We start from the raw sequence: 27,305 nt of genomic DNA, 5'->3' as shown, positions 1-27,305 counted from the left end.
TGTTTTCAATTAGTGAGTTATAGCCACACATTGCAACACATGTGATAAGTCAAATATTTACACTATGTTATTTTATGATATAATATTTTAAAGAAAATATAAATATTACATCACAAAATTATATTAAATAATGCAGTACTTTTTAGACTAATAAAAATTAACCCCACAAGGTTCACTTTTCAAATATCTATTGGACTGAAAATTAAACATATGCATCCTCAAAATACATACAAATCATAAGATTTAAACAAAACTCAAATGCTGTATCTTCAGTTTACAAATTTGAAGTTAATTGTACCTGAAATGTATCTAAAAACAAATCTGAAAACTAGCTACAGTCAGCTTTTCATGGAAAAAAGCCATACTCAGTTTCTTCAGATTGTGTTTTGATGTGTTTTGGTACGCTGACCAAGTGGAATATATCGTTATCTACTGATCAACAGTCCAGATTAATCCCTCTGACTGTGCCTCAGAAGCAACTTCAGACCAACCAACTCAGCTGCCTACGGTCTGCTAGGAGATGCTAATATCAAGAATATAAGGTCAAGAGGGACACAGTACTAATTAGAAGAATGGGTGTCTTTGATGCCTTATGAGCTAAAATCATGAAGTTCAAGAAGGGAGAGAAAGAGCAATATTTTAAGGTCACAGCTACACCCAGGCATGAAAAAGTTGCCATAAAAGTTGTTTGAAAAGAGTAAACTAAATCTGATTCAATTTAGATCAGCTCTTGCTGTTAGAAGTCTGATATAATTTAAATACTGATGGTTACTGTTGGTCATGGGTAATTAAATGGTTGTTCTTCCAGTGGTGTTTATAAGGTTCATGGCTAATAACTTACCACATGGAGGGCTGGACCATGTGTCAGAAGACAAGTTGTAAATGGACTGTCAGAAAAACAGAAAAGCTACAGAAAAAAGAAAATACAGAACTTCCCATGACATTTCCCTGAAAACTCAATTCAAAATTACATAACTTAAGTATTAGTGATTCTATTATAAACTGTAGTTCTTTTTTTTCCTCAAGAAAAGGCTCAATTAACCTTCCTACTTGGTAGAACATTTTTAATGCAGACTATACACCAAAGGATTTATGGAACTTTGCCACAAACACACGCAAAGGTGAGGGAAAAAAGTGAAGGCTGAGAAGGAGTTGGAGAACAAAGTTGTCAACAAGAAATTTGTTAAAACAAATATTCAGTCAAAAAATTAAATTTTTGTAATTTGGAACAAATTACAAAAAAGTTTTTCAAATACTATGCCAAGGCTGCATTGTAAGGGCAAAGGCAAGACTGATAGCTGAAGAGGAAAAAGGCAGCAGAGAAAAACTAATGTATGAACCTCATTTAATTCCACAGGTTTTGAAAACCCTAGGCTTGGAACTTCACCTTGGACTACAGCTCAAGGAACCTGTCCAACTATATGATGATCAAGTTCAACTCCCTCCATGAGTGAAAGTAGGAAATCTAATTCTACATGTGCTCAGAAACAAGACAATTAAGGCTCAAAACCGACCATAAATTAATTGCTTTTGCCCAGATCAACATGAGGAATATTTTAGCAAACGGAGATACAAGACTGAAATGGATGCAGAAGAAAGACTGATAAAACAGTCTTTAGAGTTTAAGATGTCATCAGTTCAATTAGAAATTGTACTGGGGTGCACTGATTTGTCTCAATGTAAAAGTACTCATCAGGGACGAAGAAATTAATTTAAAGTAAGTTGAGGCCTCGTCATGATTTTATGTGATCAGGAAGAATGGAAAGCTAACAAAGAGGAGTGAAGATCCTAACTACATACACACTGAAATCAATGCAAAATCCTACAGGATTATTCTAAACTGTTTTAAGGTGTTAAAAAAAATATACTAACTTTAACTAATGTTCATGTGTTGGCAACAGTAGTATGGAAAAAGTAAAAAAGATTAGGGAAAAAAGATGAGGGTAAGAAAGTGAATGTGCAGGTAGTCCCATAGAAGGAAAAACTGGCTCCGAACAATATCACATTCACATAGTGGAGCAGCAGCAAAACCTTTGGTTGGGAGCAAATGCAAGTTTCAGTTCAGACCAGGGTTCTCAAACAGACCCTGCTGTGGTAGCAGGTGTATCCACAGAAACAACATGTTGTGACCAAATCAACCACCAGTACTGTACTTTTCTGAGGACTGTGTGACCATGTAATGGCCACATAGGAAGACCCTAATCTCCACAAGTAGCCCAAAGGCTGCACTTCAAAATCACAGGTTTATGCAGTTCACTACAACCACAGTGCTAAAGATTCCACTGGAACCAGTGGGGAAACCTTTCAGCAGGAGAAGGATGGAGGTTAGGCTCAAATCGCTGAAGAGCTGAGCAACCTGGCCTAATCTTGTAGCAGACGCTGCTTAGAGCAGGAAGCTGGACTAGAGACCTCCCAAGGTCTCTTCCAAGCTGAGCTATACTGTGATCCAAAGTGTACCACTGTGTGACAGAAAATAAGCAAAACTCTGCTCTCAGCAATATGCTTGAGTATAAATAGTGGAGTCTTTTTGGTTTCCTACCAATTTACAATATACTGAAACAGGTATGAGACAATTAATAAATGCCACCTATAATGTAAGCAAAGAAAATGGAAAGCCAAATTATTTGCTTACTTCAAACAAAAGAATTTTGCATTTTAGAAGTAACTGAATATGGTATAAGTAAATTTTACAAAATATTTTTCATGGACTTTATGATATTTTTGGTATTTCAAACACTTTACGCTTCTTTTTAAACACAAATATTAGAAATAATGAATGGCAAAATTACAGCACACTGATCTGTACACTTTGGAGTAAGATCAGCATCTGAAATTAATCTCAAAGGAATCTTCAAGAAAGAAGAGAACTGCAAGAGCAGTTCCTTCATTTTGGAATCTGACCTGGCAGGATTTCTAGTGTCTTGAAATCTCATGAGATACTTGTCTTGACCTAAAATCTCACAAGCCTTCGGGAGACATCTGTTCACAGAAACTAAGAGATTGTTGTATGAAGTCAGTTCAGAACTTGCTAAGCAGAGAATGTTTCCATCATGAAAAATAAAAAAAAAAAAGAAAAGCCTTGATTTCTCAAAATGCAAGTCTTTTCATGGAACATACAATGCAGTTCTTAAACAGCAGATTTACCAGATTTACCAGATCATGGAATTCCTGATTAAAAACAGAGAGACCCTGACCACTGCAAACTGTTATCACTGAATGCAGGGAGCCTTTGACTGCACTCAGGAAGACAGAGGTCCACATCCTACATAACACACATTAGGACTTTAATCTGTCTTCCACATACATCCCAGAGATATGCTGTAATTATTAAACTTTTCTTGCTGGGGCAAATAAACCTCCCTACCCCCCAGCTTTTTCAAGAGAGAGAAAAAAAAGTCTCAATATTATCCCACTTTGGAACTGAAACAATTTTTGAAACTGAAAAACCTTTTGTGGGTGGGGAAAACCATTTCATACCCAGCTCTGTCTTTAGAGTTAAAGTTGCATTATATGTCCACAGTCAATGACAGAAAATTATAACGGCCAAATTTTGTAAACACAAGCATGTGAGCCGAATCCAGAGTTTCTTGAACATTAAACACCAGATGTTGATAAGAACAAGTTCACTTATCTCTGTATCCCATCTCCAACAATATCCTGTTGCAAAGGCATGCTTGTAGGAGTGTAAGAAACATACCATGCAGAGAGTGATCTTTTCTCAGTATAACACCTCTACTTTGAATAATTATTTTAGAGACTTCCTGTGTTATAAAGGAAGGTAAATCCCCCAAATTAGCTGTAGTTGGGCAGAGGAAAAACAATTTTTCCAGGGATATTTCGGTGGGGTTTTTTGGGGCTTCGTTTGTTGTTTTTTGGTGGTTTTTTTACTGATTCCATCTAGTGATCTGTCTATGTTCTCATGCTTGCAGCTTTGCAGCACATTTTCAACCTTATTTCTGAAAATGCTGTTCTTATTGCTGTCGTAAATTGACACAAGGTATGCACCCATTCACCATCACTGAATAAATTATTCATACCCATGGAATAAAAATTTGTACGAAGAATTTGTTGTCTTCAATACCCCCACATCACCTCCGTCTTTGCAAACAATGCTGTCACAGAGTGAACTGGATCACCCTAAAGATCCATCAGCATTCATGCAGTGAATAGCATGAAGGGCAATTGAAGTGAGTCAATATTGATTTACTGACATAACAAAACTGCAGAAATGTTTATGTTAAGAGTAACACAGACACACTACACACATATACACAAATGAACGCTTATGATATTTAAATAAATATATTTCAGTTGGAAAGAACAATTATTTTCCACTGAGGGTGGGATTCAATCCTGGTGACCAAAAGACAAATAGATCTTTACCAGAGAGGTGCCCCAAGAATTAATTTGTTCCCCAGAAAATACCGTCTGTTAGAAAGGTACTAACAGCTTTGGAGACTGTCCCAGTACATTAACCCTCTAAGTGGGAAGCGGGAATCTCTCATGCCTTCTGCAGTCCAACATTCTGTATTGATTAAAGACTAAAATCACTTTCACAGTCTGTGTACATTTTAGAGCCAAATACAAAACCATGAGTTAATGTTATGAGCCTAGAATTAGTTTAATTTTCAACAATATGAACCCTAGCCATTTCTCCCACCCCTTCCAGACAGAAGTTTCTTCCCTCAGTTTTTTGATTCATAGCTCTAAACTTTTACTTGAACTATATAAATAGTTGGTAAAAGAATTATCAACCACGTGGATCAGCTTTTAAATAGGAACATGACCCGCCAGTGAGTTATACAACTGCCTGTGAGATAGCAGTGAAATGCTTAATATTGGATTCCCAGGATCTATTCTTGACTCTCAGAGAGGAGTGTGCTCTACTGGCTAATGATAATATAGTCACTGCAATGAATTTGGCCTGTTTATCCTGCAAACACTGCTGTAAGCTGAATGAAACTTGCTTCTCCCTAGGTTTGTCCATTCCACTTTGTATATAAAGAACTAATGTCAAGCAAAAGAACCTTTGTTCTGCAGTAACACTCACACAATACATAAAGATTCAGAAATCTCTTCCTGAAGAGGAATAAAGCAGTGTCCTTTCTTGGCCATAGGCCAAACACATCTCCTCTTGGAGCACTTACCACAACCAAGCACTCCTGGTGTCAGGTATGCTAGTTTCCCACAAAAGGTACAGCGTTGTTGGAATGGTACAGTTACATTCAGGTTTTATCCCAAATTTAGAATTTTATAACAGTAAAGAAGAAAAAGCATCTTATTCTATTTATCAAAATAATGCAATTTATTATAATTATCACCTAACATTAGGCTGAAAGACAATGCATGAAACTTGTTACCTGGATTGTGTCGGGCGATATAATCAAATGCCCAAGATGCACCTTCTTTGACTCCTGGGTCAAAGTCTTCCAAGCAAATCACCAGTGCTTCCAGTGCTCCACACTGAACTACTGCCTGAGCTAGCTGTGGAGAATGTTTAGCAATTGCTCTTAGCACAAATGCAGCTGTTTTCTTGTAGTAACGCTAGACAAATCAGAAAAAAACAAAACAAACAAACTTTCACTAACGTTAAGTAGTTCAAAGCACAATACAGTACAGACGTGCCTAAATTAGACTTTTTTAGCAGCAGCAGTATCTCATACCGATCCAAATCAGGACCACTAGACATCACACAAACAACAAACCTACTGTTCTTTGAGACAGTTCACGATCTAAAATCTACAGTAAGTGCATAAACAAACAGAAAAAATGAGAGGGCTAAGAGGATATGGGGAAAAGATAATAGTCTAGATAAGTCTGTTTGTTCAAGTGAGTAGTGAACGACAAGAGCTGCAAAAACAATAGCTCTTAACATATTTAACCAGATTACACAGGTTATGCAGGGCAAGTTCCTAAAATAATTCTACCCATCTGTGATACTAGCAAGGTTTTACAATTTCTAATGTAGATACCCTCACAACATCTCTATGAGAAAACATTGTTTACATTTACAAACAGGAAACCAAGATCATTAGATCCAATAAAAGGCTTTAGGATCTGAATCCTGAAATGCCTAAATACTGCCTAAAGCCCACAGTTAAGATCCTGAAACCCATCCCTCCAACACCCAATACTGAATGACCCTACATTTTGACCAAGCAGCCTGCAATTTTACTCCTGCGTGTGTGCAGAAACAGCTCACTTTGTACAGGACTAAGCACTTTGGCACCTCTGTCATAAGTGCAAGCAAGTCTAAGCTCTTGTCTCAGTTCTGTCCATATTCCTCAGTGCTGGACTAATAAATGTTTTGAGCATGGACATATAATATATGACACTGCACAATCACGGGGTTCCCATGTAAACTGCAGCAATAGTTGTAGTTTCTTCTAAAAGCATAGGAAAAGTCTTCCCCAAAAAAGTCACATTTCAGTCTCCTCCTGCAGTTTCTTAACTCTCATTGGGGTGTGGAAGCTGAACGTTAAGTTTCTTCCCCTGCCTTATAGTTTCAAAATTTAGAGCACAGTTAATGTACTCCAGCCAGAGAAAACCGTGTTGTGAGACAGTTCCCTTCCCTCATAGGGGACATAGTAACCTACTGCTAAGTCCATGTTCCCAGAGTACACTCTCCAGCCTGGTCATTGGCAGATCATCCTATGGGAAAGCTTTAGAGGACTCTTCTTCCATGTACCACCTGGCTTTGATCTCATCCCAAGATGATTGATTCTCCCCTGCTCTGCACAGGGAGCCTGGGCACTTTACAGTGCTAGATTCCTACTGTCAAGGTACCCAAAGTTTAAACAATGCAAAGCCCACATCCCTTTTGGATCAAGTCCAGAAAAACAAAGAACCACGTGAGTGCTTTTGTGCATCCTGTAAAGTGCCCAAACACCTTCAAAAGTCTGATCTAAAGCACTAAGGTACGGCAACCAAGAAGTACCTGCAATGGCCCCACAGGAAGCAAAATGGACCCAGGCCACTCCCTGGCCCTGAAGGAAGGTGACACAGCATATCCCATTCATCCACCTGAACTCCTCCTTCCTCAAAGCACAATGGCCTCATCTATGCTACTGGAAACTATCCCTGCCTTGTGTTACCTTTAAACCATGTCCAGGCATTGTTGAGTAGTCTGATGGCTGGCATTGGCTAAAACCACATCAGAGAGCATGTTAACGATTAACAAGCACAGTCATCTTCCAGTGCTCAAACACATGCCCTTACCTTCCTTAGTTTACCAGTACTGATATAATTCCTTAATGCCAAAAATCCAGTCTTCTAAGGTAAGGCCTACAAGCAGGTACATTAAATATAATTTACAAGCAAAGCATTAAACCTCATTTAGGGGAAACAGAACAGACAAATGGTCAAATCCTCAGATAATTTAAGTTACCCTAAGTTTTGATGAACTCAACGGAGCTATAGTTGTTTATATCAGTCTATGTCTGTGCAAATATGGGTATGTTATTTCTGTTAAGTAATTATGCTCCTGGCAAAGAAAAACACTTATTTGTTTTTATTATTCAAAACACATTATTTACAAACAAATCATATGCACAGGCAACAGTCAAAACATGCTGTAAAACTGGACTTTGCTCTGTTTAATTGATAAAACACTGATCTGGGATTGACCCTGTAACTGTTCTCCATAAATCAGTAGAAATAGTATTCATCGTGTACTCAAAGAATCTCATCATTAAATATAGATGTTGATACATTAACAGTGAGTGGAATGGAAATGTGGGGTTTTGCCTAAGAGAAGTAGCAAACTGTATGCATTGCTAAACTCTGCATGAACTGGATAATGAGTTTCACTTGCTCTCAGTCACCAAGGCATATTAGGCTTTCCATGACCTCAAACTAGTCTTACTGCTGCCCCAAGTAATTCTAAATTACAGCTGAGTGTAATGACAGCATGGACAGTAACATGGAAGAGATAAATCAGGGCACTCCAGCCAATTTAGTGAGAGGTTTGAGTTGTAGCAGAGGGATAGTTTCCAAACCAACACAGAGGGTAGTTGTGTTCCACTTCTTCCCTTAAAAACAGAAATAAAATAACCAAAATGCTTATAAACTTGTCTAATTAAAACCTTAAATTTCTTTCCATGCTACACCAGTATCTTGCCATCAAAGTTTTTTGCACAAAAAATATGCAATGAGTACTTACATCTATGTTTCCCTCAAAAGATTGAAAATTAAAATATATAGTTTCCTAAACTGTATTTCCATTGAAAACCTATTTCTTCTAAATCAAAAGTGCAACCTTTAGTATGGCCATGATATCAGTGCACTTGACTCTCAGCTGTCTCACTCCAGTTTTTAGGAACCTTACTAGTAAGTATTTCAGTTAATCTAGGTTAGCATCACTGGAAAATCAAAGCTGGAGGAGACATGGAGCTTGAAGAAAAATGTGTAAAAGGGAGTAAAAGAGACCACCAGATGTATTTGGATTGCAATTGTGACTATACTTTGGTTTTGACAAATATGAAAATGAAAACCTTTCAGTATATTTTCCTATGCCGGTGGTTTGATATTTCTCATGCTAGAGATTTCCAAAAGCCTATGTTTGGAGATATTAAATATTTCATTACAGAAGTTCGGGGGTTTATATGTATTTTACAAGTGTCTGGTATTACTGACAAATCCTAGTCACTTATCACCCCAGCTTTCAAATTGTCTCAGTTTTAAAGAGGGAGCTTTTACAAAGCATCACCCAACATTTTAAAAACATTTCAGTGCAATGAATGTATTGCCTATAGTGCATTAAACAGTTACACGACATTTTAAAGTCAAGCTTATTTGAAGTCAAACTTAAGCACACAGTGATCTCGCAGAGTTTCAAACACACACATGCTGCTCTGACTTCAGCACATTTAATGTCATATTAGAATAACAACAGATGCTGATACAGAAAGATTTCCCCTTCCCTGTGCAATAGTTAAAAAAAAATATTACTTAAGAAAACAATCATGCCTTACATTCTCCTCAGGCAATGAACACACGAGCTGTGGAAGAATGCCTGCCTTCACAATTGCCTCTGCCAAGTCCACATTATAATCAGCAAGTCTCCCGAGACCCAAGGCAGCAGTCTGTCGAACACTTGGGACAACATCCAGCAAAAGAGGTCTCAGCAAAGACACTACACCTGAGTTACAGCAGGAAGAGAAAATCCCATTTGGTAAGCAGACATTTTTCTAAACATTTGCCTTTATTCATAAAAACCTACTCTTCCAGGTAATAAGAATATGTAGGAAATCCAGGTGTTCCGCTGAAATGAAGTTGGCACTTGGATAGCACTGTTGTTTCTGACCATTTTTCATAGGTACAACACAATTCTGAAATATAAAAAAGTCACACGTAGAAATAAGATGTATTCAAATATCTGTAAAATACATGTCTTAAAGTTTACACAAGAAAATAAGGTATATTCAAACATATATAAAATGCATGTGTTTACATATTCATGGAAAACTCCATCCAGAGGTTCTAGTGAGAAGACATTGTCTTGTCACTCATTTATCATGCCAGCAGAACCTCTACACTGAATTACACCAAATTACATTTCATCTGTTATAAGCAATTACTTGATTTGGAGACCAAAACCCACACTATTACACTCCAGATAGAAGAGTTGAAGATTTTCTTATCATGTTATTATTTATGATGTGTGTCCACTTCTGCCTTCACAGTGTATCAGTTAAGCATAAAGAATATGAAAGTACCAGAGAGGGGAACTATAAGGAACTAGAAACTGAATGACTGGATAACAAAATGGCAAGTGAAATGGAACTCAAACAGGAAACCCAACCCCAACCTTTTATATGCAGTGATGGACCCCAAACAGATTACTAACAATCAGAAGAAAGATCTCATTGTGAGAACAGACAGTTCTGTGGAGATACCAGCTCTTGCTCAGTAGCAGAGAAGAAACTTTACCCACAGAAGTACACAGGGTGTTCAGGATTATTTGGAAAGGGGTAGAGGCCAAAGCAGAGACCATCACTGTCCTACATTTAATACCCTCCAGTAGAGTGGAACTGAAAAATGTACAGTGAAAGGCAACAGGGATGATCCAGGATGACCAACCTGTATCTGGAAGCTCCTTCTACAGTTAAAGTAAGACTCTTCAATAAGGATAGAAATGAGATTCACTTGGTTACATAAAAAATGTGATTTGTAAGGTCTGGGAAGGGAAAATCACTTGTATTGTGATTCTTGAAATGTGCTTTCCCTCTACCAGCCAGCTGCATGAATTAACACTTTAGAGCTTTATACCTCAGCCAGAAAGCAGAGCTCTCTGAAAATGCAGATGTGCTACAACAGAATACTGAACTCTCAGAGCTACACAGATTACCTTCATATCAGCTCTCTCAGTCCTTTCCACTACATTTTTTTTGGTAACGAAAGGAAAGATTTAGTTGAGTGACTGTGGAAGAAAGCAAGACTGCCCTCCCCAAGGGCTCCTGTGGTTATTAGCAGTGAGCAAAGGTCTTTTGGTGTGACAGTCCCACAACAGGGGACCACTGCCTAATGGAAAGTAACACCCAGGCGTTCAACAGGCACACCATGACAAAGAAAAGCTGAGGACCTCAGAGCAGGGAATAGTCCAAACGGATGGAGGCTGTAACAGTTATACCCATAGCATACTTCCGTATAGAAGGACACTGAAAAGAAAAAAAAAAAAAAAGTTGAGTAGCAATATAATTCTCACCTTTATTTTACATCAAAACCAATTGCTCCAAGAAAGAAGAAAATAACCTAATAATCTATACATGGCTCTGAAGGAGCTGGGAGTGCAGAGGCAGAAAAACTAACCATGGAGGCCACACTGCCCACTAATGAATTGGAAGGAAGGTCAATACTGCAGACAAAAGCTGCACTGTCATGAGAGGTACAGCCTCCCAGCATGTTCACGAGTCAGAATAAAACAGATCTCAGGGGGGCACACAGTAAAAGGAGAAAAGAGAAAAGTAAAATGAAATTGTGATTTCTAACAGCACTACAGAAGCACCAAAAATGGCTCTGTAATATGCATTAATTGAACATGGACGTGTAGGACCTATGGAACAGGTCTGCAACGTGCTGGTGCCTGCTCACACTTCTGTCAAAGCCACTGGGAGCTAAAGAGGCCTCCTGTGTACAGCTGACAAAAGATAGATCCTCCAGTATTGTAAGATCAACGTGAATTCATTTAGCACTTTGCAGAAGTCACTACTCAGAAATGTGGTCATCATATTGACATCTTCTCACAAACTCCCAAATAGCAGGTTTGTTCTCATTAGCAAGTTATGCTTCATATAAAAAATTGCACTAAGTACTTCATATGACAAATTAAAAGTAAAAATAAATGAGTTGGGGCCAACACTATATATCATCTGTTATCTTCTAGTAAGTCATCTGCACCCTCTGTGGGAGGGCATTTCTTGTCCTTCCCTCTAACATCAGTTGCATGGTCAAACAGCTGCTGAAATTCCTGAGGGGACCTCATGCTGTTCTGACTCTGTCTACATTGAAGGTATTTCAGTGAAGTAGGAACAGTTAGAAGTAGTTCACTTGCATTTAGTGTACACATATTACATTTGACTTGAGATAATATGAAATAAGATTATGTAATAAATTTAAAAAAGGACAAAAAATTTAGTTTTATTGATACAAAAGAGACTGTTAGAAGTGATTGAGGGAGAGGGAAAGGAACACTTCACAGTGCAGTGTCCTGACCCTAAAAAAGCCAAGACCTGATGACTGGGACATTGAACTAGGATATGTCCAACTGGTAACGTCAGTTCTGGTGATGGTCTCGAAATTCAGTGAAATTTAAACAGACTAGAATCACTTTACCCAGGAGCTAGATTCGGACCATGTGACACATTTCTAGTCTTTGTGACATACCTACACACTGCAAAATGTAAAACCACATACAAGAAAGTTGCACATACATATGCTTTGAGTTGTCCCAAATATGAGATTTATATAATTTGTATTTTCAAGATTAGCTGATATGGATTTCACTTTTTAGAACAGGGTATAAAGCCTTGAATCTGAAAATATTTCCATGCAGCATGCCTCCCTATGACCAACACCATTCATTTCATGGCAGTCTAAACTTTGTAAAGTTAGGTAATAACATTTAAGCATCAGCAGAAAATGTTCTACTGCAAATTATTTTAGTTGGTGCAGCTTAAAGTGAGGAAAAAGATGAAATGTGAAATGGGAGTTATTGTTTGAAGAAAGGGCACAAGATGCTACAACAGGGTTAGAAAAAGAAACAGGTTTAGAAATAATAGCAACTGTGTTCATTCTCAAGGAGACTATATTTTCTTAAAGTGATGTCTGAATGTAAGAAGAGACAGTGAACAAATAATTATCATAGAGAGAATTTTCAAGGAACAAGACAAAGAAAAATCAATTCCTGTTGCTGTACAAGCCTTATATTGACATCAAATTGAGAGAATTGAGAGAAGTGCATAGGCCTAGATTACGCCTGCGCTTTGAACATAATTAAAAGCTTTTACCTTTACTTTCCACCTTCTCTTAAAATCACTTTCTTTCTTTGTGTTGAAATGCTATCCATCATCTCCAACTACTCTGTAAGACCAAAGGCTTGAGCAGTTTTCACCATTGTCATGATTTTTACATCTTCAGAAAACCTAGTACTTCTTTGTTTACAGCATTAAAAAAAAAAAAATTAATTCTGACAGCATGGAAACAGCTACACAGATTCTATAGTCTCCACTAAAACACCTATATATGGAAAGCCAAGATATCCACCTTCTCTTCTATGACTTTTGAAGATAGTGCTGAAAAGGGCAGATGTGCCTGAAACAGGATGAAGCTTTCCAGCACTGTCCCCTGCCCAGCTCTTTCTCCCAGAGTCAGCTGTGTTTGGTGAGCTCCTCTATCTGATCTCTTCCTTTCAGCTATCCTGTCTACAGCTAAGTCTACCCCTCTTCTCTAAAGAGATCCAAGCCAGGAATCCTATCAGCATTTTTAATTAAATTCAAATGTATCTAACATTATCTTAGAGCGGGAAAATAGGCAAGAACTTTTCAACAATTTCCTCTTACTTTACCATTCACTCAAGTGAACAAGGCTGTACAGATCAGGGAGTAACAGTGTCTTGCTGCTGAAACTTTAGAACTCTTAGGTCTTCTTCCAAATAAGTCTGTTGTGACAGAAGTAGGAAATTCATTAACTCTAATTCAAAGGCAACCACACACAAAGTAAACTACAAAATAAGGCATTTAGACCATTGGACTAGATTTGTTTTGGAAGAGTTCCCACTAGCACTCAGAAACAGAGTAACAAAGAATTACTGCCAAATATTCTCTCTTGCATCACAGAACCTTGACTGACCTTGGGCAAGGAATGATTCCCCTTTCTATCCTCAGTTTCCCACTCAGATTTGTTTTAAATAATGACACACTTTAGAAGCTGAATCACACACACTTCTCAAGTGGAGCTGTTATGTACAGGCCTGATGTACTTTCTTTTAGCAAGCAAGTGCTGGCTGCTGCTTATCTGGGGAAAAAAAAAATCACTCAGGGCAGCAGCAGGTTCCAAATTCTTTTCTTTTCTTTCCCTCCAAGTTTCTGTAGCTAAACAAATACTCACTATTCTGGAGATAGCAATCTCTGCTTAGTCATTTTGATTTCTTGGGGAAAACCACCTGGAATCTATGCAGAATACTTCTACCCTCCTCCCATCCCCATCAAATCCTTGTCAAACTTGACTAATCACAAATCAGAGAAACATCACTACATTGGAAATTCTTTCCATTTCTGCACCTGAAGATGACCACTCCTACCCTATTCTCCCTCCTTAAAGGAAAGTTTATTTGTGTTTTAAAATGTGGGGTAAAGTCATTCTACACTACTGCTGTTTCTGGACTCCCTCTTATCTTGAAGAGTCTGTCCTTTGGATCAAAGATAACATCTCATTTCTGTGTGCTACCTCTTACATTAAGAACATTTACTGAGCTAACACTGGCACTCACACATTTATCATATCAGCTTCATTTTCCAGAGCTCCTCATGTCAAATTCAGCTGACTTAACAAGGAAATACAATGGACATTTATTTCTGCCTCACCCCAACTCCCTATCTTCAACTGCCCTTTGTTAGAAGCAGCATAGCAGTGAGTTTAAAGTCTCCTCCTTAAAACAAATTTCTCAGAAGAGTAGTGAGAGAGAATTTTCACACTCACTCATCTTGACACAGCCTCTTCCAGAGACAACATAGTATGCATGTCTCAAGGACAGACTCCTCAAGTGTGACTCGCCATGAGAAAGGACTCCTCACTGCGACAGTTCCATGCACAGCACAACTACAATCCTTCAAAGATCAAAGGGAACATGAATACAGTTTGGTAACAGAGACTCTGGGTAATCAAGTAATTCGTACAGCAATTACCAGATGGTGTGGGATATAATGCAGATTCAGTTTGACAGTATGACTGGAGATTTCTGAAGGACTGAGGAGCAGTAAGTTTCTCTTCCTTAGATGCCAGACCCTGTTTCTGCATTAATGGAGCATAACTAATCCTCTTCCAAGAGGATGAATTTTTGAAAATACCTCTCAAAGGGATATTAGTGGCTACCACATAATCCTACAGACACACCAAAACCAAGGTGGTCACAAGGAGCTGCTTTTCTTTAATGGCCACTTGTTAAGATGAGACTGAAGTTTCTAATGAATTCCGGTTTTGGCATTTTACTTGCAAATCTCCAAACAGGCCAGGAGGCTGAGAAGAGGAAGAATCCTGGAGCAGGTGAGCTTCCATTTGATTGAGTTACAGAAAAAGTCAAGTCCTCCAGATTCAGCTGCATTTACTTTCTCCTTTCATCTCTCTCGTACTTTCCTTAGTATGAAGCCTCCTTCCTCTCTTCACAAGGTACCACCATGTCATCAAGCCTTGGGGAAAGCCACTCTCCACACTTGATCTGCTACAACTCCCAAGACAACCTTTTGCCTTTCATGCCACATGGCATACTTCTCTCCCATTTCTCCTGCCACCAATGCTCAGCAAAACTTTTACCTCAAAATAAAATAAAATAAAATAAAATAAAAAAGCATCCCTCTCAAGAGAGGACACAAACCCCAGTGTTGAAACTGGCTACATGGGGGCACTGGAGTCCGTTCATGCATATCCACTTTCAAGCTCCAAATGCTTCCAGTAAGCTTTCTATAAAGCACTGTGCTATCAAAGCACGTTCTTTAACATTATGCAAAATGTGGAACTATATCGTAAAATTGCTTCCCAAAGTCTGATCTTAATTACACGGCCAAGTGTTTAACTATCACATTTAAAAACGGTACATTTAAGATACGTACACTAGAAAGAAAAGTTGATGGGCAGAAAGACTCAGTTGGAGGAGAGAAATAGATTTGAATAGCCTTTCCTCAATAATAAAGGCTCCTAAAACGACTCCAAAGATGTGGAAATATAGCTCCTAAAACCTGTCACCAGTTAGCTCTGAAGGTGAGAGAGACCTAACACTGATGACAATCACCCTTTACTTACATAAAAACAGACCACAAAGTAGGGGAAAATCTGCCATGCCCCAAGGGTTTGTGGTGGAGCCCCAGTCTGATTCAGATGAGCCCTGCACCCAAGCCATAGCCTCTTGCTAACGTGAATTGTGAGGAACAGATACAGGAGAAAATGCCAAGAGGTAAAAGGGGAGGAGAGGGCTCAGTCCTGGAGCATAAGACCTCAAAAGCAGCTTGATATCAGGTGTAATGGAGAGGAGACCTGGGCTCAGGGTCGTGGGCTGATAGAGTGGGAGGACTGTTGAAAGAGACTCACTGGGAAAGGATCTTCCTTTACACTGACATTTTGGAACTTTCTTGGAACCCTGCAGACTGCCCAGCATGTAGGTAAGGCAGAGGAACAGCGGCTGAAGTTATCTGTCCTAGATGATAAAAACACTGCAGCAGCAAAGAGAAGGGAACCCAGGTGTGTAGGGCCCCAGCACACAGGCTGCTGTACCACACAGCTTCAGTGTTTTTTCTACATTCCATACTCAGTTTTCCGTATGACTTCCACAGCCATTATGCTTAAGAATGTGATTAGCCCCAAGAAAGGGGTTAAAGAGCTGATCTTGTAATATCTTTAAAGTCAACGGCTAAATTGCAAGACTAAACTGTTTCTTAATCACCATGATGGCCTTAAATAACTTACATATCAAAAGCAACACTCATCACCATATGTTCTAATGCAAAATAAATAAATAAAAACAATATGGTCAGATAATTCAAAAATGAATACCCAGATGTTAGTCAAGTCATACGCTGATATAAGTACTAAATATGAATTGTAAATGCCTCTAAAATAAAAAAATTAAAACAAAATTCTATTTCAGTGGATTTCACTGCATTTCACACAGTAAAAAATATTAGACCCTCAGTGATTACCACTCATAGAAATATATTAGTACCACCTCAGGGTTTCTCCTACCTCTATCAAAAGACAGACAGCTGCCTAAATCTCAGTGCAAGAAAGAGAACTCAAATTCTCCCAGGTTCTGCCACTATAATTGAAAATAGTCTGTTTCTAGGATTTTAAATTTTGGAAGGATGAGGGGGTGTGGAGCTGAATAATGCATTCTGGTACCAAACTTCATGAGCAGTAGCTGCCAAACTAATAGATTTATTTTTAAAGAGTATGTTTAAAACTGCTACTACCAAAGTAGCTTCTCCCATTAGTCACCACGCCTCCAGAAACAAGATTGTCATTGTTTCACATGTATATTTACTAAATGGAAAAGTTTTTAGTTTGGAGGAGTTTTTTTTTCAAAGTATCCACTAATAAAATGTTCAAATTACAAACCCTGCAATTATTATTCACAGTAGGATTTAATAATAAGAAACAACTTTATCAAAGCCAACCAGAGAGTTGGAAAACATATAGGAATGAGTTCTGAGACAAAGGAATTTCTCTGATCATTCCTTGCACACCCCTGCCACCAGAAAGCTGTTAAGCTCCCAGGCACTAACCCCCCAGGACATTCCTGACCAGGACAGAGCCAGCGCCATGTAAATGTGTCAAAGTCCAGGGACAGATTCCAGTTCCCTGGTTACAACAACTTTGAGGATTTCTGCTCAGTGAGAAAAACAGCTCCAGAACTTGATGAGCTACAGAAGTCTCAGAAGAGAGACGCCCTGAGAAAAGGTGGGTTTCCTGTTGGCCGTCTCTGACCTTCATTCCAGCTTCTCAGCAGTTTTCCTTACAGGTCATACAAGAATGGCACCTTAAGGTTTCTCAGTAGCCAAGCCAGCACAAGGAACTCCTGCCTCTGATCCCAGTTGCTTGCTCCCTCCAGGCTGCAGTCTCCAAATTTGCAATAATACCACTGCTTGTACCTGGTCTAATACCACAGATGCAGGGCTTATAGCATAATAGAGAATTTCCTTTGCAACTACGTTTTCAATACACTTCCATCTTTCCTGATGTTAACATGGTGTCCGGAAACACCTCCATAAAGAGTAAGGTCTCAAACTAGTATTTATTTTCCTTATAAGATTTTAAGCATTTATAAGGAGGACTTCTAAAATGGGATCAGATGCTTTATTCCTTGAGCACTGATCTTTCACTGCTGCCAGTCTGAATTCTTAAGGGCTCAATTTTGTTCCAATTCAAGTCACTGTAATCTTGCCTTCTGTGCCAGCCAGCAAAATACTAAGCCCTGACAACTTTTGAGATCCAACAAAAGAACCCTGCAAGGTGCCCCTGACTCCTATAGCTAATATAAAATTACAGCAGACAAAGACTTTCCTCATCTTCTTAAAACAGTGTTCTCCATAAGGGATGGCTAGAAATCCTATTCACCAGAATAAGAAACAAGCCCCCTCAATCACTTTATGTATGGATTTATACAGAGATACACGTATAGACAGACATCTTTCTTAAATCATTGCTTCAGTGCTCAAGACCATAAAAGATACATCAGTGATGTGCTAGAGAGCTATGTCTCAAAATATAAGGGTTTTAACAGAAGGACCAAATTTTATTTAGTGGGAGAGTTTTAAAAAAATACTTAATCACGTTTGACTTAGGAGGAGGTTTTTAAACCCGTGTCTAGAACATCCAGAAAAGATGAAAATGAACAGCTATCATTTCAGTTATATAACCACTATGTATTTTTAAAGGCACAGGTGAGAAAGACAACAAAATATTTATGGGCCATTCAAACAAACTGTAATAGGAAACACTATATTTGCAGACATTCCCCTCTTTTCCACCAGCTGAAAAACTAAAGCCTGTGGAAAAGCAGCTCAGCACCAGAAAGAGCCAAGAAGGATAACCTACACAAACTTACATTTCCACATTACTACACAGAGCCTGATCCCTGTAAAATTAACCTTCAGACCAGCACCAGCTATGTGCAGAAGGAAGTTTCGGGCCTCTGAACTGATTATTTGTTTTGCACAAGTAAGAAATCAGTTTTGAGCTAGTTACCAACCAGATTACATCAAATAATTATTTTAAGAAGAAGTGCAATGCATTTGAAATAATGAAAGTTAGCTTGGCACTTTGACTGCTTCCTTTAATATTTTTTAATGTGCTGCATTTTTTAATATGCTGAGCTGCAAGAAGCCTGCCTAAATGGGATCTCTCTCTGTGAGCTGCTAAAACCAGAACCGTAAAGGGACACAGAAGGACCTCTTCATACAAAGACATAAATTATTCCTATAGCCAAGATGTCCCTTTGGTAAACAGGGATCACTTGTGTAAACTACAGCAGTGGGATTAACTCACTGGAAGATTAAAAACAAGACAAAACCAAAAAAAAAATCAAGAGCCACAGCAAGGTAATACAAAAGGCTTCGTGTCAACATGCCACTCCCATAATCAAAACAAATGTTTCTTTAGCAAGAATTGAAATGACAGATATTCAATAAAACAATTTTAATAAAGTTGCAAATACAATAACAGAAAGTTGTAAATATTTACCCCAGTGGCTTTCATTTTTTGTTTGCTTTTTTGATACCATTGTATTTGAGAAAAGACTGGCAGCTTTACAAAACCTGGGAAACAAGTATTAAAAACAAAATCTGGATAAAACAAAACATAATCGATTCATTAATACCACATGGCAAACCAACAATTGATCTGCACCACATTTTCAAGTTGTCATTCAGGTAATCGATTACCAAGCACTTCTTTTTCCTCTTTCAAGCTCAGGAACTCTGGCCGAGCAGAGTGGCAGAGTGTGCCAGATGCCAGCAGCACAACAGCTGGTAGAAGTGCTCCTGCAGCTCCTCTTTCTAAAAATGTTCAATTTGGTTCACGACATCCCATGACAAGAATGTAACAAAAGCAAATCCCTCCCAAACTGAACAAATCTGCTGACAGAAAGCATCGAAGAATTTAGTAACAACTTTTAAAGCCAGTATAAAAATAGTTTATTCAAAAGTAAGACTTCCTTGGCAACTCAGCACTGGTTTCATCGGGAAGTCCAATTTCTGTACTTAAAGCTACAGTGGAAGCTAGAGGAAGTAAATGAAGAAACGGGTTATAGTGAGAAATTTTCCTTGAAGTTAACACGAGGTCACAGACGGAGTCACCCCACTCCGCACAGACCCGCGGGACACCCGCCCGCCGCTGAGCAGCGCAATCACCTTCCCCCGCGCCGCGGGCGACTCGGCAAAAATAAATTCTGGAAAATAAATCCTCGGTAACTGAGTGGCCAACGGGGGAGGAAGGGGAGAAAGAAAAGAAGATCAGGGAAAGGCCCCGGTGGCCCCGCGGGACCTCGCAAACCCCCGCGGCCGCCCCGCCCGGCCCCGCCGGCCCCCGCGTACCTGCGCTCTGCAGGGTCTCGATGCTCTGCGGGCGGGCGGCGAGGTCGGCCACCCCCTGCACGAACTGCGTCCGGGCGCGCTGGTACTGCTCGAACACTGCGGGCGGCAGCGCCGGGGCACCGGGTCAGCGGGCGGGCGGGGACCACGCCGGCCCCGGCCCCGGCCCCGCAGCCCCGACCCTGGCCCCGGCCCCGGCCCCGGCCCCGCAGCCCCGGCCCCGGCCTACCTTGCAGGACCTGGCGCTGGCTCATGGCGGCGCCGGGCGGGCTCCGCGCCCGCGGGGATTTCCGCGCCGCGGACGCGTCTCCCCGGCAACCGGGCGGAAGCGGAGCCGCGAGGGGCGGAGCCTCGCCCGTGACGCCACCGCGCCCTCCCGCTGCCGCTGCCGCCCCGCCCCGCGGGCTCCGCGCGGTGCCCCGGCCGGGCCTGATCGCGGCGGGACGGGAGGAGATGGGGTGGGGTGGGCTGCGGGGCCCCGGGCTGTACCCGGCTGGCGGCGGGTCGCACACGCTGGTCACAGGCTTAGGTTACGGTGCAGGTGCGGGCATCGGCACCTCCGGAGGTGCGCGGGGCCGTGCGGACCGACAGCCCCTCGGAGAGGGCACCGCCACTGTGCCACGCACACGCAGCACCCGTGGGGGGCGCGAACACGACGTGACATCAAAACGTGTGCAGGAGCCGTGTGCGCTCACCTCTCACCGGGAGCTGCTGCCCCGGGAGCGCCGGGAAAGGACGGGCACGGGCAGGGAAGGCGCAACGCCCGCAGGATCAGAGTGCCGGGATCAGAGCAGGGACGTGTCCGGGCGCAGCCGAGGCGCGGCCCCGGGTCCCGCCCGACGGAGGCTCGGGGGTGTCGGACTGCCGGCCTGGGGCCTGCCCACTCCCGCTGACATTGGGTGCGCCCCGGTGGGACGCGCTTCTCCGCCGGGAGCGAGTCCCTTGTCCCGCTCCGCTGCTGCGCAACTTGCCAAGGGCCCGGTGGGCAGGCAGGGAGAGCCCCACCGCTCCGGCGGAGTCCAGCGCATCGCCCGGCAGCTGCTCTGGGGTTCGCCTGCCGGGCTCCCGCTCCCCTCCGCTCCTTGGGTGGGGGAGAAATAAAAAGAAAAATAAGAAAAATAAAAAAAATAAGGGCACTCCAGAGCTGCGCGACCCCGCCGCGCCTTTATTCTTCTGGGAGGCGGGTTGTTTTAGTTTTTTCTTTCCTTTCTCACCACTGATGCTATTGCTCCTCGGGGATCTCCGCTCTTGCCCGACGCCGCCGCGCCGGCCCACGCAGGGGGTTTTCGCGCCGCACGAGGAATGAACTTGTCCTGCTTGGGGCCGCGGAGCCCCCGTCCATCCGCGGCCGGGGCGGTGCGGACAGTGCGGACGCCCAGAGGCGAGCCCGTGGGCTGCGGCCACCGCCTCCGCCGGGAGCAGCGGGGGAAGAACAGCGGAAGAAGCGCCGTCCCTCGCTGGAAGGGAAGGCTCCTCTCAGTCTGTACCCGGCGAGGTTAATGATCAGCCCGAGCGCACCCACCCGCGCAAGAGATCCGCGCAGCGCCAGCACCCCGCCCCGCTCAGCCGCGGTGGCCGTGGGCAGCATCCGCTCTCTCCGTGCAGGGGGAGCAGGGGGGGAAGGGGCACGGCGATGAGAGATGGTCCGGCAGCAGCCCTCTGACTGCCAAGCACAGGTATTGGTTATTCCTGTGTACCATAACAGTATTTTTTAATTTTTTTTTTTTCCAACAGCGTATGATTCTGGTAGATAAGTTGGGCACTGTCTTCCACTTTTCCCATCTTGGTGCCCGGCCATAAGGACTAATTAGAAATAATTCTCTTCAAAACCAGGCGGCAAAGACATGGTTTCATCTATCAGTAAACACAACCTTGGAGGGCTGTATAGCAACTAATGCAAACGGTGGGACGGGAAAGTTAAATCAGTGTTCTCAGGGTTTGAATAGAAATAGACTCTACATCACGTCCAGTATTTTTTGAGAGCGATTCCCAAGACGCGGGATGCTTGTGAACCAAGGTAATAGTTAACTCTGCTATCGATCAGGCTGCTCCAAGTGAAATTGTAATCCACAACAGAAAATCAGAGGTAATATTCCCTAAAAAAGTCTCTTTCTGTAGTCACTCTATATCGCACAGTGGCTTCAAGATTTCATAGGCTAGTAATTTGTCCTCCAAAACTCAAAATATAAAAAATCAGACGGCTGACACTATACAAACATGGTATTTGATAGGTAGTATAAAGTTTTGTCTCATACGATAAAGTTGGAACGCTGAAGTTACTTCAACCACATCTTAAAAGTTTGGAAAAGTGTAAGAAAGACATTAATTTTTTTTTTAATCATCTATGTGTTTGCTCAGCTGAAAAGAGAGGGGCTAACACAATATTGTGGTTTAAAATGAACTATGCGTTTCTAGGGGTATTTAGTGCAAAAAAAAATCTCTTTAACCAAACAAATTAAACAGGGGGTGTGCTATTCTTTACAAATAAAGGAGACAAATAAAATCAGATTGGTGAGAAGGTCGTTTGCCACAGAAAATATTTTGGGAAATTATCACCATGTGTACTTGAGAAAGGAACAGCTGTTAAACACATTTCTTTATACTTATTTCTGTTCTTAAGTTAAATAAAAAATAAACAAATGGTGATGAATTACTTCCAGAGGTTTAAAAAGAAAAAAAAAAAAAAGCAGATGTGTCGATTACAGATAAATTGATTTATCTGTGTAATTAAGTCTAATGTTTGGATAAGGAACAACACAAACGCACCCTGAGTACCACCACGATTTGCTGTCACACTTCGTTGCTTGCTAGTGAGAGTCTATTCACATGGTTAATAATAATAATGAGGAATAAACACCATGCAAATGCGGTCTACGGAAATGTCACCGGTTCTCGCAAAAGTACTGAAGACGGAAAATCATTTATGGAAATGACGTAGTTGTGAGACTTCATTGCCTACTGCTGGGGTGCTCATTAGTGGGAAACCTGTATCCTTAAGCGGGTGGTGTTAGTAATGACTGTGTTACCGTACACGTCACCTTAAAAAATAAACCGGACCCCAGGGGAATAGGCAACAGTTATCCAAATGAATAATGTACCTTCACTTTCTGGTGGGTGTTCTTTAATCTCAGCCTTTGATTCACTCGGAAACATGCCCAAAGTGGGGCGGATAAGCATCGTTTTCCCCAAGATGGGGAAGGGCGAAGTTGCTCCTGGAGTTTTTGGGGTATGGGTTTTCTCGGCTTGCTCTCGTCCCCACGGGTGCCAGGCAACAGGTGACTCAGCGTCAGCACGGGAGAAGCCGAGTGCTCCGCAGGACCCCCCGGCTGGAAAGGCACTGGGTGGCAGGTCCAGGGTCGGGCTCGCTGCCCCCCGACGGCTCATGCCCTGCGGTGCCTCGGCTGGTCCAGCCGTGGATGCTCCACTACGGCTTGAAACGGCACGACGCCCATTAAAAGGTGAGGTCTTCCCGCGCCTTAATGCAGCGCCTTCCCGGCTTCGGGACGCCCCTGGGACAGCCCACCGGAGCTGCGGGTCAGCTGGAGCTGGAGCTGCCCCCGGCCGCCTCCCGCGCCCGTCGGCAGGGTCGCCCGATCTGCCTCTGGAGGGTCTCCTCTGCTTGCCAGTAAATTGTTCAAGGCGTTGAGGAGATATTTACAGGGTTACTGAAATTAGAGGGTTTAATTCTGTGTTTGCACGACTAAGTGCATCTGGTGGGAAGAGCAACGTGCAAACTCTTCCGCTCGCTCCCGCGGATCCGAATTGGAAACATTGGGTTTTTGAAAGCCAGGAGGTTGCAAGTGGAGAGGTTAGTGGGAGTAAATGGGATGTAGGAAACTGAAGCGCTCTCTCGAAGAGAGTACACTGAGTGAAGAATCTTCAACTCCACATATAGCATCTAATAAAATAAATTTGAATCCTTGAATAATTTAATTTTCAAATTTAATTTGGGCTTTGCCGTTACCTGATTTTAGCAAAGACTCTATCAGAGAGACCATAGCAGTGGAGAGTTCCCTTTCACACACACCCCTCCCCGAGCTTTGGCTCTGGGGCTTCGGGGGCTCACGCCATTCTGGGGTCCCCTCTCCGGATTTTCGGTGGTGAGTTTAGTTTGTGAGACCTTCCTATAGAGTAAATTAGTTCTATGAGGCGAAGACAGAAACGTCGAGGCACTTCAAACGCTCTAGAAAGAGGACTTCTCCTTTTTCTTCACTTAAGAGGACGACGCTGGCATTTGAACAGATATTTTTTACTGTAAATATGTAAAAGGTACAGATTTTGTTAGTAGAGATTGGTGCGTGGCCATTACAGTAGGCAAAGACTGAATAAAAATTTTAAGGTATAAATAAACCGGAAAAGTGCAAAACATGTCAGGTTGACTTGCAGGATGGGACCAGGAAATATTAGCTGGTAGGGCTGAGTCCTTTTTACCACGTGCATATGGTTACACCTCTGGTTTCCTGCGGAACCGCCAGCTCTTGTGCAGTGCCATTAAAAAAAAAAAAAAAAAAAAAAATTTTTTTTGGACGTTCCAAAACTGAAAGCCGAAGCTTAATTTATTCTTGGGACTTGAAAGGAGCGAGGTCTTCCTTTGTGTCTGATGCTCCGGGGGAGGGTGTGTGTCGGCTTGGCGCTGAACGCTGCCCACATCTACATATGTAAACCCAGCAGCGCTTCTTTCCTTCCCCCCTCCCCGCCCCGCGCCGGTCGGATTGCGGGCTCTGGCAGCTCAACAATGCTGCCACACAATGCGAAATGCGCGGAGCCTGCGCGGCTGCGGCTGAATGCTGGCCAGTATTTAGTTCTTGATCTGGAAGGACCAAACCTGCGCGGTGCCCAGCGGAGCCCGCAGCTCGCCCCGCGGCCGTCCCATCCTCCTGCACCATCATTGTCCCTGGCTGCTGCGGTTAAAGGGGTGGGGACAAGCAGCAGCCAGACGATATCCCGGTTTGCAGAAGAAGGTGTAACGAGAGGCGCTGGCAGCAGCAAAGGCTGCAAATCGCTGTCGTGTGGTTGCTATTAGCAACAAATCAGCTGAACAGCCTGCAAACCCCGAGCACCTAGGGCGGAGGTGGCAGGGAGAGCGCCAGGGCTGGGAAGGCTGGCTCTGGTGGGCGCTTTCCCGAGGGGACCTCTCGTGCAGCCCTGAGTTGCCTCCCTGGAGGACGGCCGAGGAGGGGCAGGGCAAGAGGAGGCGATGCTGCCACCGCCACGCACTGCGCTGCAGGAGAGGGGAAAAGCAACCCTCTAAAAGAGACAAAATGGCAGCTCATGGCTCGTAGGCATCCCTCTCGGGGCTGAGCGCCTTTCTCGCCTCCATCGGTACCCCCTGCTGCCAGCTCCTCGGTGCTTGGGGGCTCTCCCTTCGCGCCCGCCTGCCCGGCAGCAGAGCCCCGGCCAGGGGAGCAACAGCGCGGTGTCCCCCGGGGCTCCAGCCGCAGCCCTTCGCAGCCAGCCTACCCCAACCTAGAAATCGAAGTGCCATCCCTCCGGATGGGACACGTCCCGACTGGCTGCACCGGAGCACCCGTTGGTCGGTCAGAGCTGCCGGCGCCGGGAACATGCGGAGGGTGTGCGCAGGTTCCGCACCCCGCGCAGTAAGAGCTGCCTCGTAGGGGCGTCACTCAGTCAGCACCCTGCACCTTGGACATGCCAACACCTTCCCTTCAGCACCCTGTTTTTGGGTTTCTTGGGTTTGGTTGTTTGGGCTTTCTTTTGGGTTTTATCTTGTTTTTTGCTCTGTTGGGTTTTCCCCCCTCATTTCCCCTTTAAAGTTTTGGGGTTGTGAATGCGGGTTGGTTTAGGTTTCTTTGGTGGAGTGTGGGGTTTTCTTGTTATTGTATTCACAGTCTTCTGGGGTTTTTTTGTGTGTTGCTTTTTTTTTGGGGGGGGGGGTGTTTTGTTTTGGATTTTTGTGGGGATTTGTCTTTTTTTTGATTTTGTTTTTGGTTGGTTGGTTGGTTGGTTTTGGTGAGGGATTTTTTTTGGGTTTTATTGGTTTGGTTTGGTTTTTTGTTGTTTTTATTTATTTATTTTATTTTTTCTAGACTCAGCCCATTTCAGAGGCCTCCATCAGCTTGTAGCTGATCTTTGGCACGATGTTGTCTCACAGATCAGAAAGTGCCTCGTCGAGGAGGCAACTCTCGAGCATCCTTAGCACATGGAAAGGGAGGAGTAAGAAATGCCACCGCTGGCAGCAGTGCCTGGGAGATTTGCGGTCAGCAGAGGCTCCAGAATGCGGGGCGGCGTCTCCCGGCCTCGGCCTCCTCCACCGGGGATGCGGCGGGACGGAGATACCGCCGGTATCCTCGTCAGCGGAGCCCGGCGGCGGGCGCGGAGGGGGAAGGGCTGCTGGCTGCCTCTGCTGTTGGAAAATGCCTCCCTGCCACGGGGGAGATCTCACCCAGTCGCTCTCCAGAAAATGTACCCCCGCCGCACTGCTGAGAGCATCGGCGCGGGGAAGGCATCTTGCCTGTCCTCGGCGATGGGAACATACAGCCCTTTGTCTCTGTAGACGAGGTGCGATATCCAGGTGCGGGCCACGAAAATAGATGCGCCAAATGGCTACCGCGGCCCCCTCCCCTCCGTGGGGGAGGTCGGGGCGCCCCGGGGAGGGCTGGTCCCGGCACCGGCGGGAGGCCGTGTGCCTGCGGCAGGGCCGGCGGGGACATGGGACAGCGGCGCCCTGCAGCTGGGAGAGCGGGAATGCTCCCGTCCCGGTGCGCGCACATCCCTAAACGTCCGGGCAGGCTGGAGCACCCCTAAGGGCAGGAGGGCGGGGAAGGCAGACGAGGAGGCAAGGACGGGCGCGGGGGCTGCGGCTGCACCTCTCGGCGGCGGGAGGCTGCGGCCCGGGGGGTGCCGCCCGCCCGCCGTGCCCGCCGCCCCCTGGCCGTGCCTCCGGGACGGTGGCAAAGCGCGACGGCGCGGCCGCCAGCGGAGGCCTTTGGGGCGCCGCTGTCAGGGCCCCGTCGCGGCGGTCGCGGCCCGGAGCCCCCGGCGGGTTCCCCTCAGCGGGTCCCGCTCCGCGCCCCGCGCAGCCCCGTCCGAATCTGGCGGCGCCGGGGGGTTGCGGGGGGGTGGAAGTTCCGCGGGCGCAGCGGTGCGCAGGCGCAAGATGGCCTCTGCCCGGCGCGGGGGGCGCGGAGCGGGGCGGACCGGCGGGACAGGGGGGTCCGGCCGTGCCCGCGGTTCCCGCAGGCCGAGGGGACGCGGAGCGAAGCGCGGTCGACCCGCAGCTCCGGGCCGGGCTCCTGGGGCGGGCAGCAGCAGCCCCCTCGGCGGCGGGGGCCCGCGGGCTCCGCGCACCCCGGGGTGCGCGGAGCCCGCGGGCCCCCGCCGCCGAGGGCTGCTGCTGCCCGCCCGCGGCCTTTCCGCGACTCCCGTTGTCGTGTCCGTCGCGGCTGCGGCTCCCTTTGCCGCGGGTGTTACGTGTCCTTCGTGCTGTACCCGTTACCGACGCTGTTGATTTTTTTTTTTATTTTTCCTTTGGCCCACACCATCACGCTGTTA

The 27,305-nt window shown here is 44.2% G+C and overlaps 1 protein-coding gene across 1 annotated transcript in view; it reads right to left on the bottom strand.

Annotated features, from left to right (window-relative positions):
• SPAG6 (sperm associated antigen 6) overlaps positions 1 to 20,119 on the bottom strand; it is a 36,780-nt gene extending 16,661 nt beyond the window's left edge. Inside the window, exons 1-4 of the mRNA XM_050325713.1 lie at positions 20,023 to 20,119; positions 19,797 to 19,892; positions 8,973 to 9,139; positions 5,361 to 5,544 (exon numbers count right to left, since the gene is read on the bottom strand). Coding sequence (XP_050181670.1) covers positions 5,361 to 5,544; positions 8,973 to 9,139; positions 19,797 to 19,892; positions 20,023 to 20,047 — 472 coding nt within the window. The 5' untranslated portion in view covers positions 20,048 to 20,119. The remainder of the gene's footprint in view (positions 1 to 5,360; positions 5,545 to 8,972; positions 9,140 to 19,796; positions 19,893 to 20,022) is intronic.
• Between the last annotated feature and the right edge of the window lie 7,186 nt (positions 20,120 to 27,305).

Source organism: Myiozetetes cayanensis, unplaced genomic scaffold (genome assembly GCF_022539395.1).
Source record: "Myiozetetes cayanensis isolate MyiCay16 unplaced genomic scaffold, myiCay2020 scf1, whole genome shotgun sequence".
Lineage (NCBI taxonomy): Eukaryota > Metazoa > Chordata > Aves > Passeriformes > Tyrannidae > Myiozetetes > Myiozetetes cayanensis.
The sequence above is the reverse complement of the archived record's forward strand: the minus strand, read 5'-3'. Positions and strand labels throughout refer to the sequence as shown.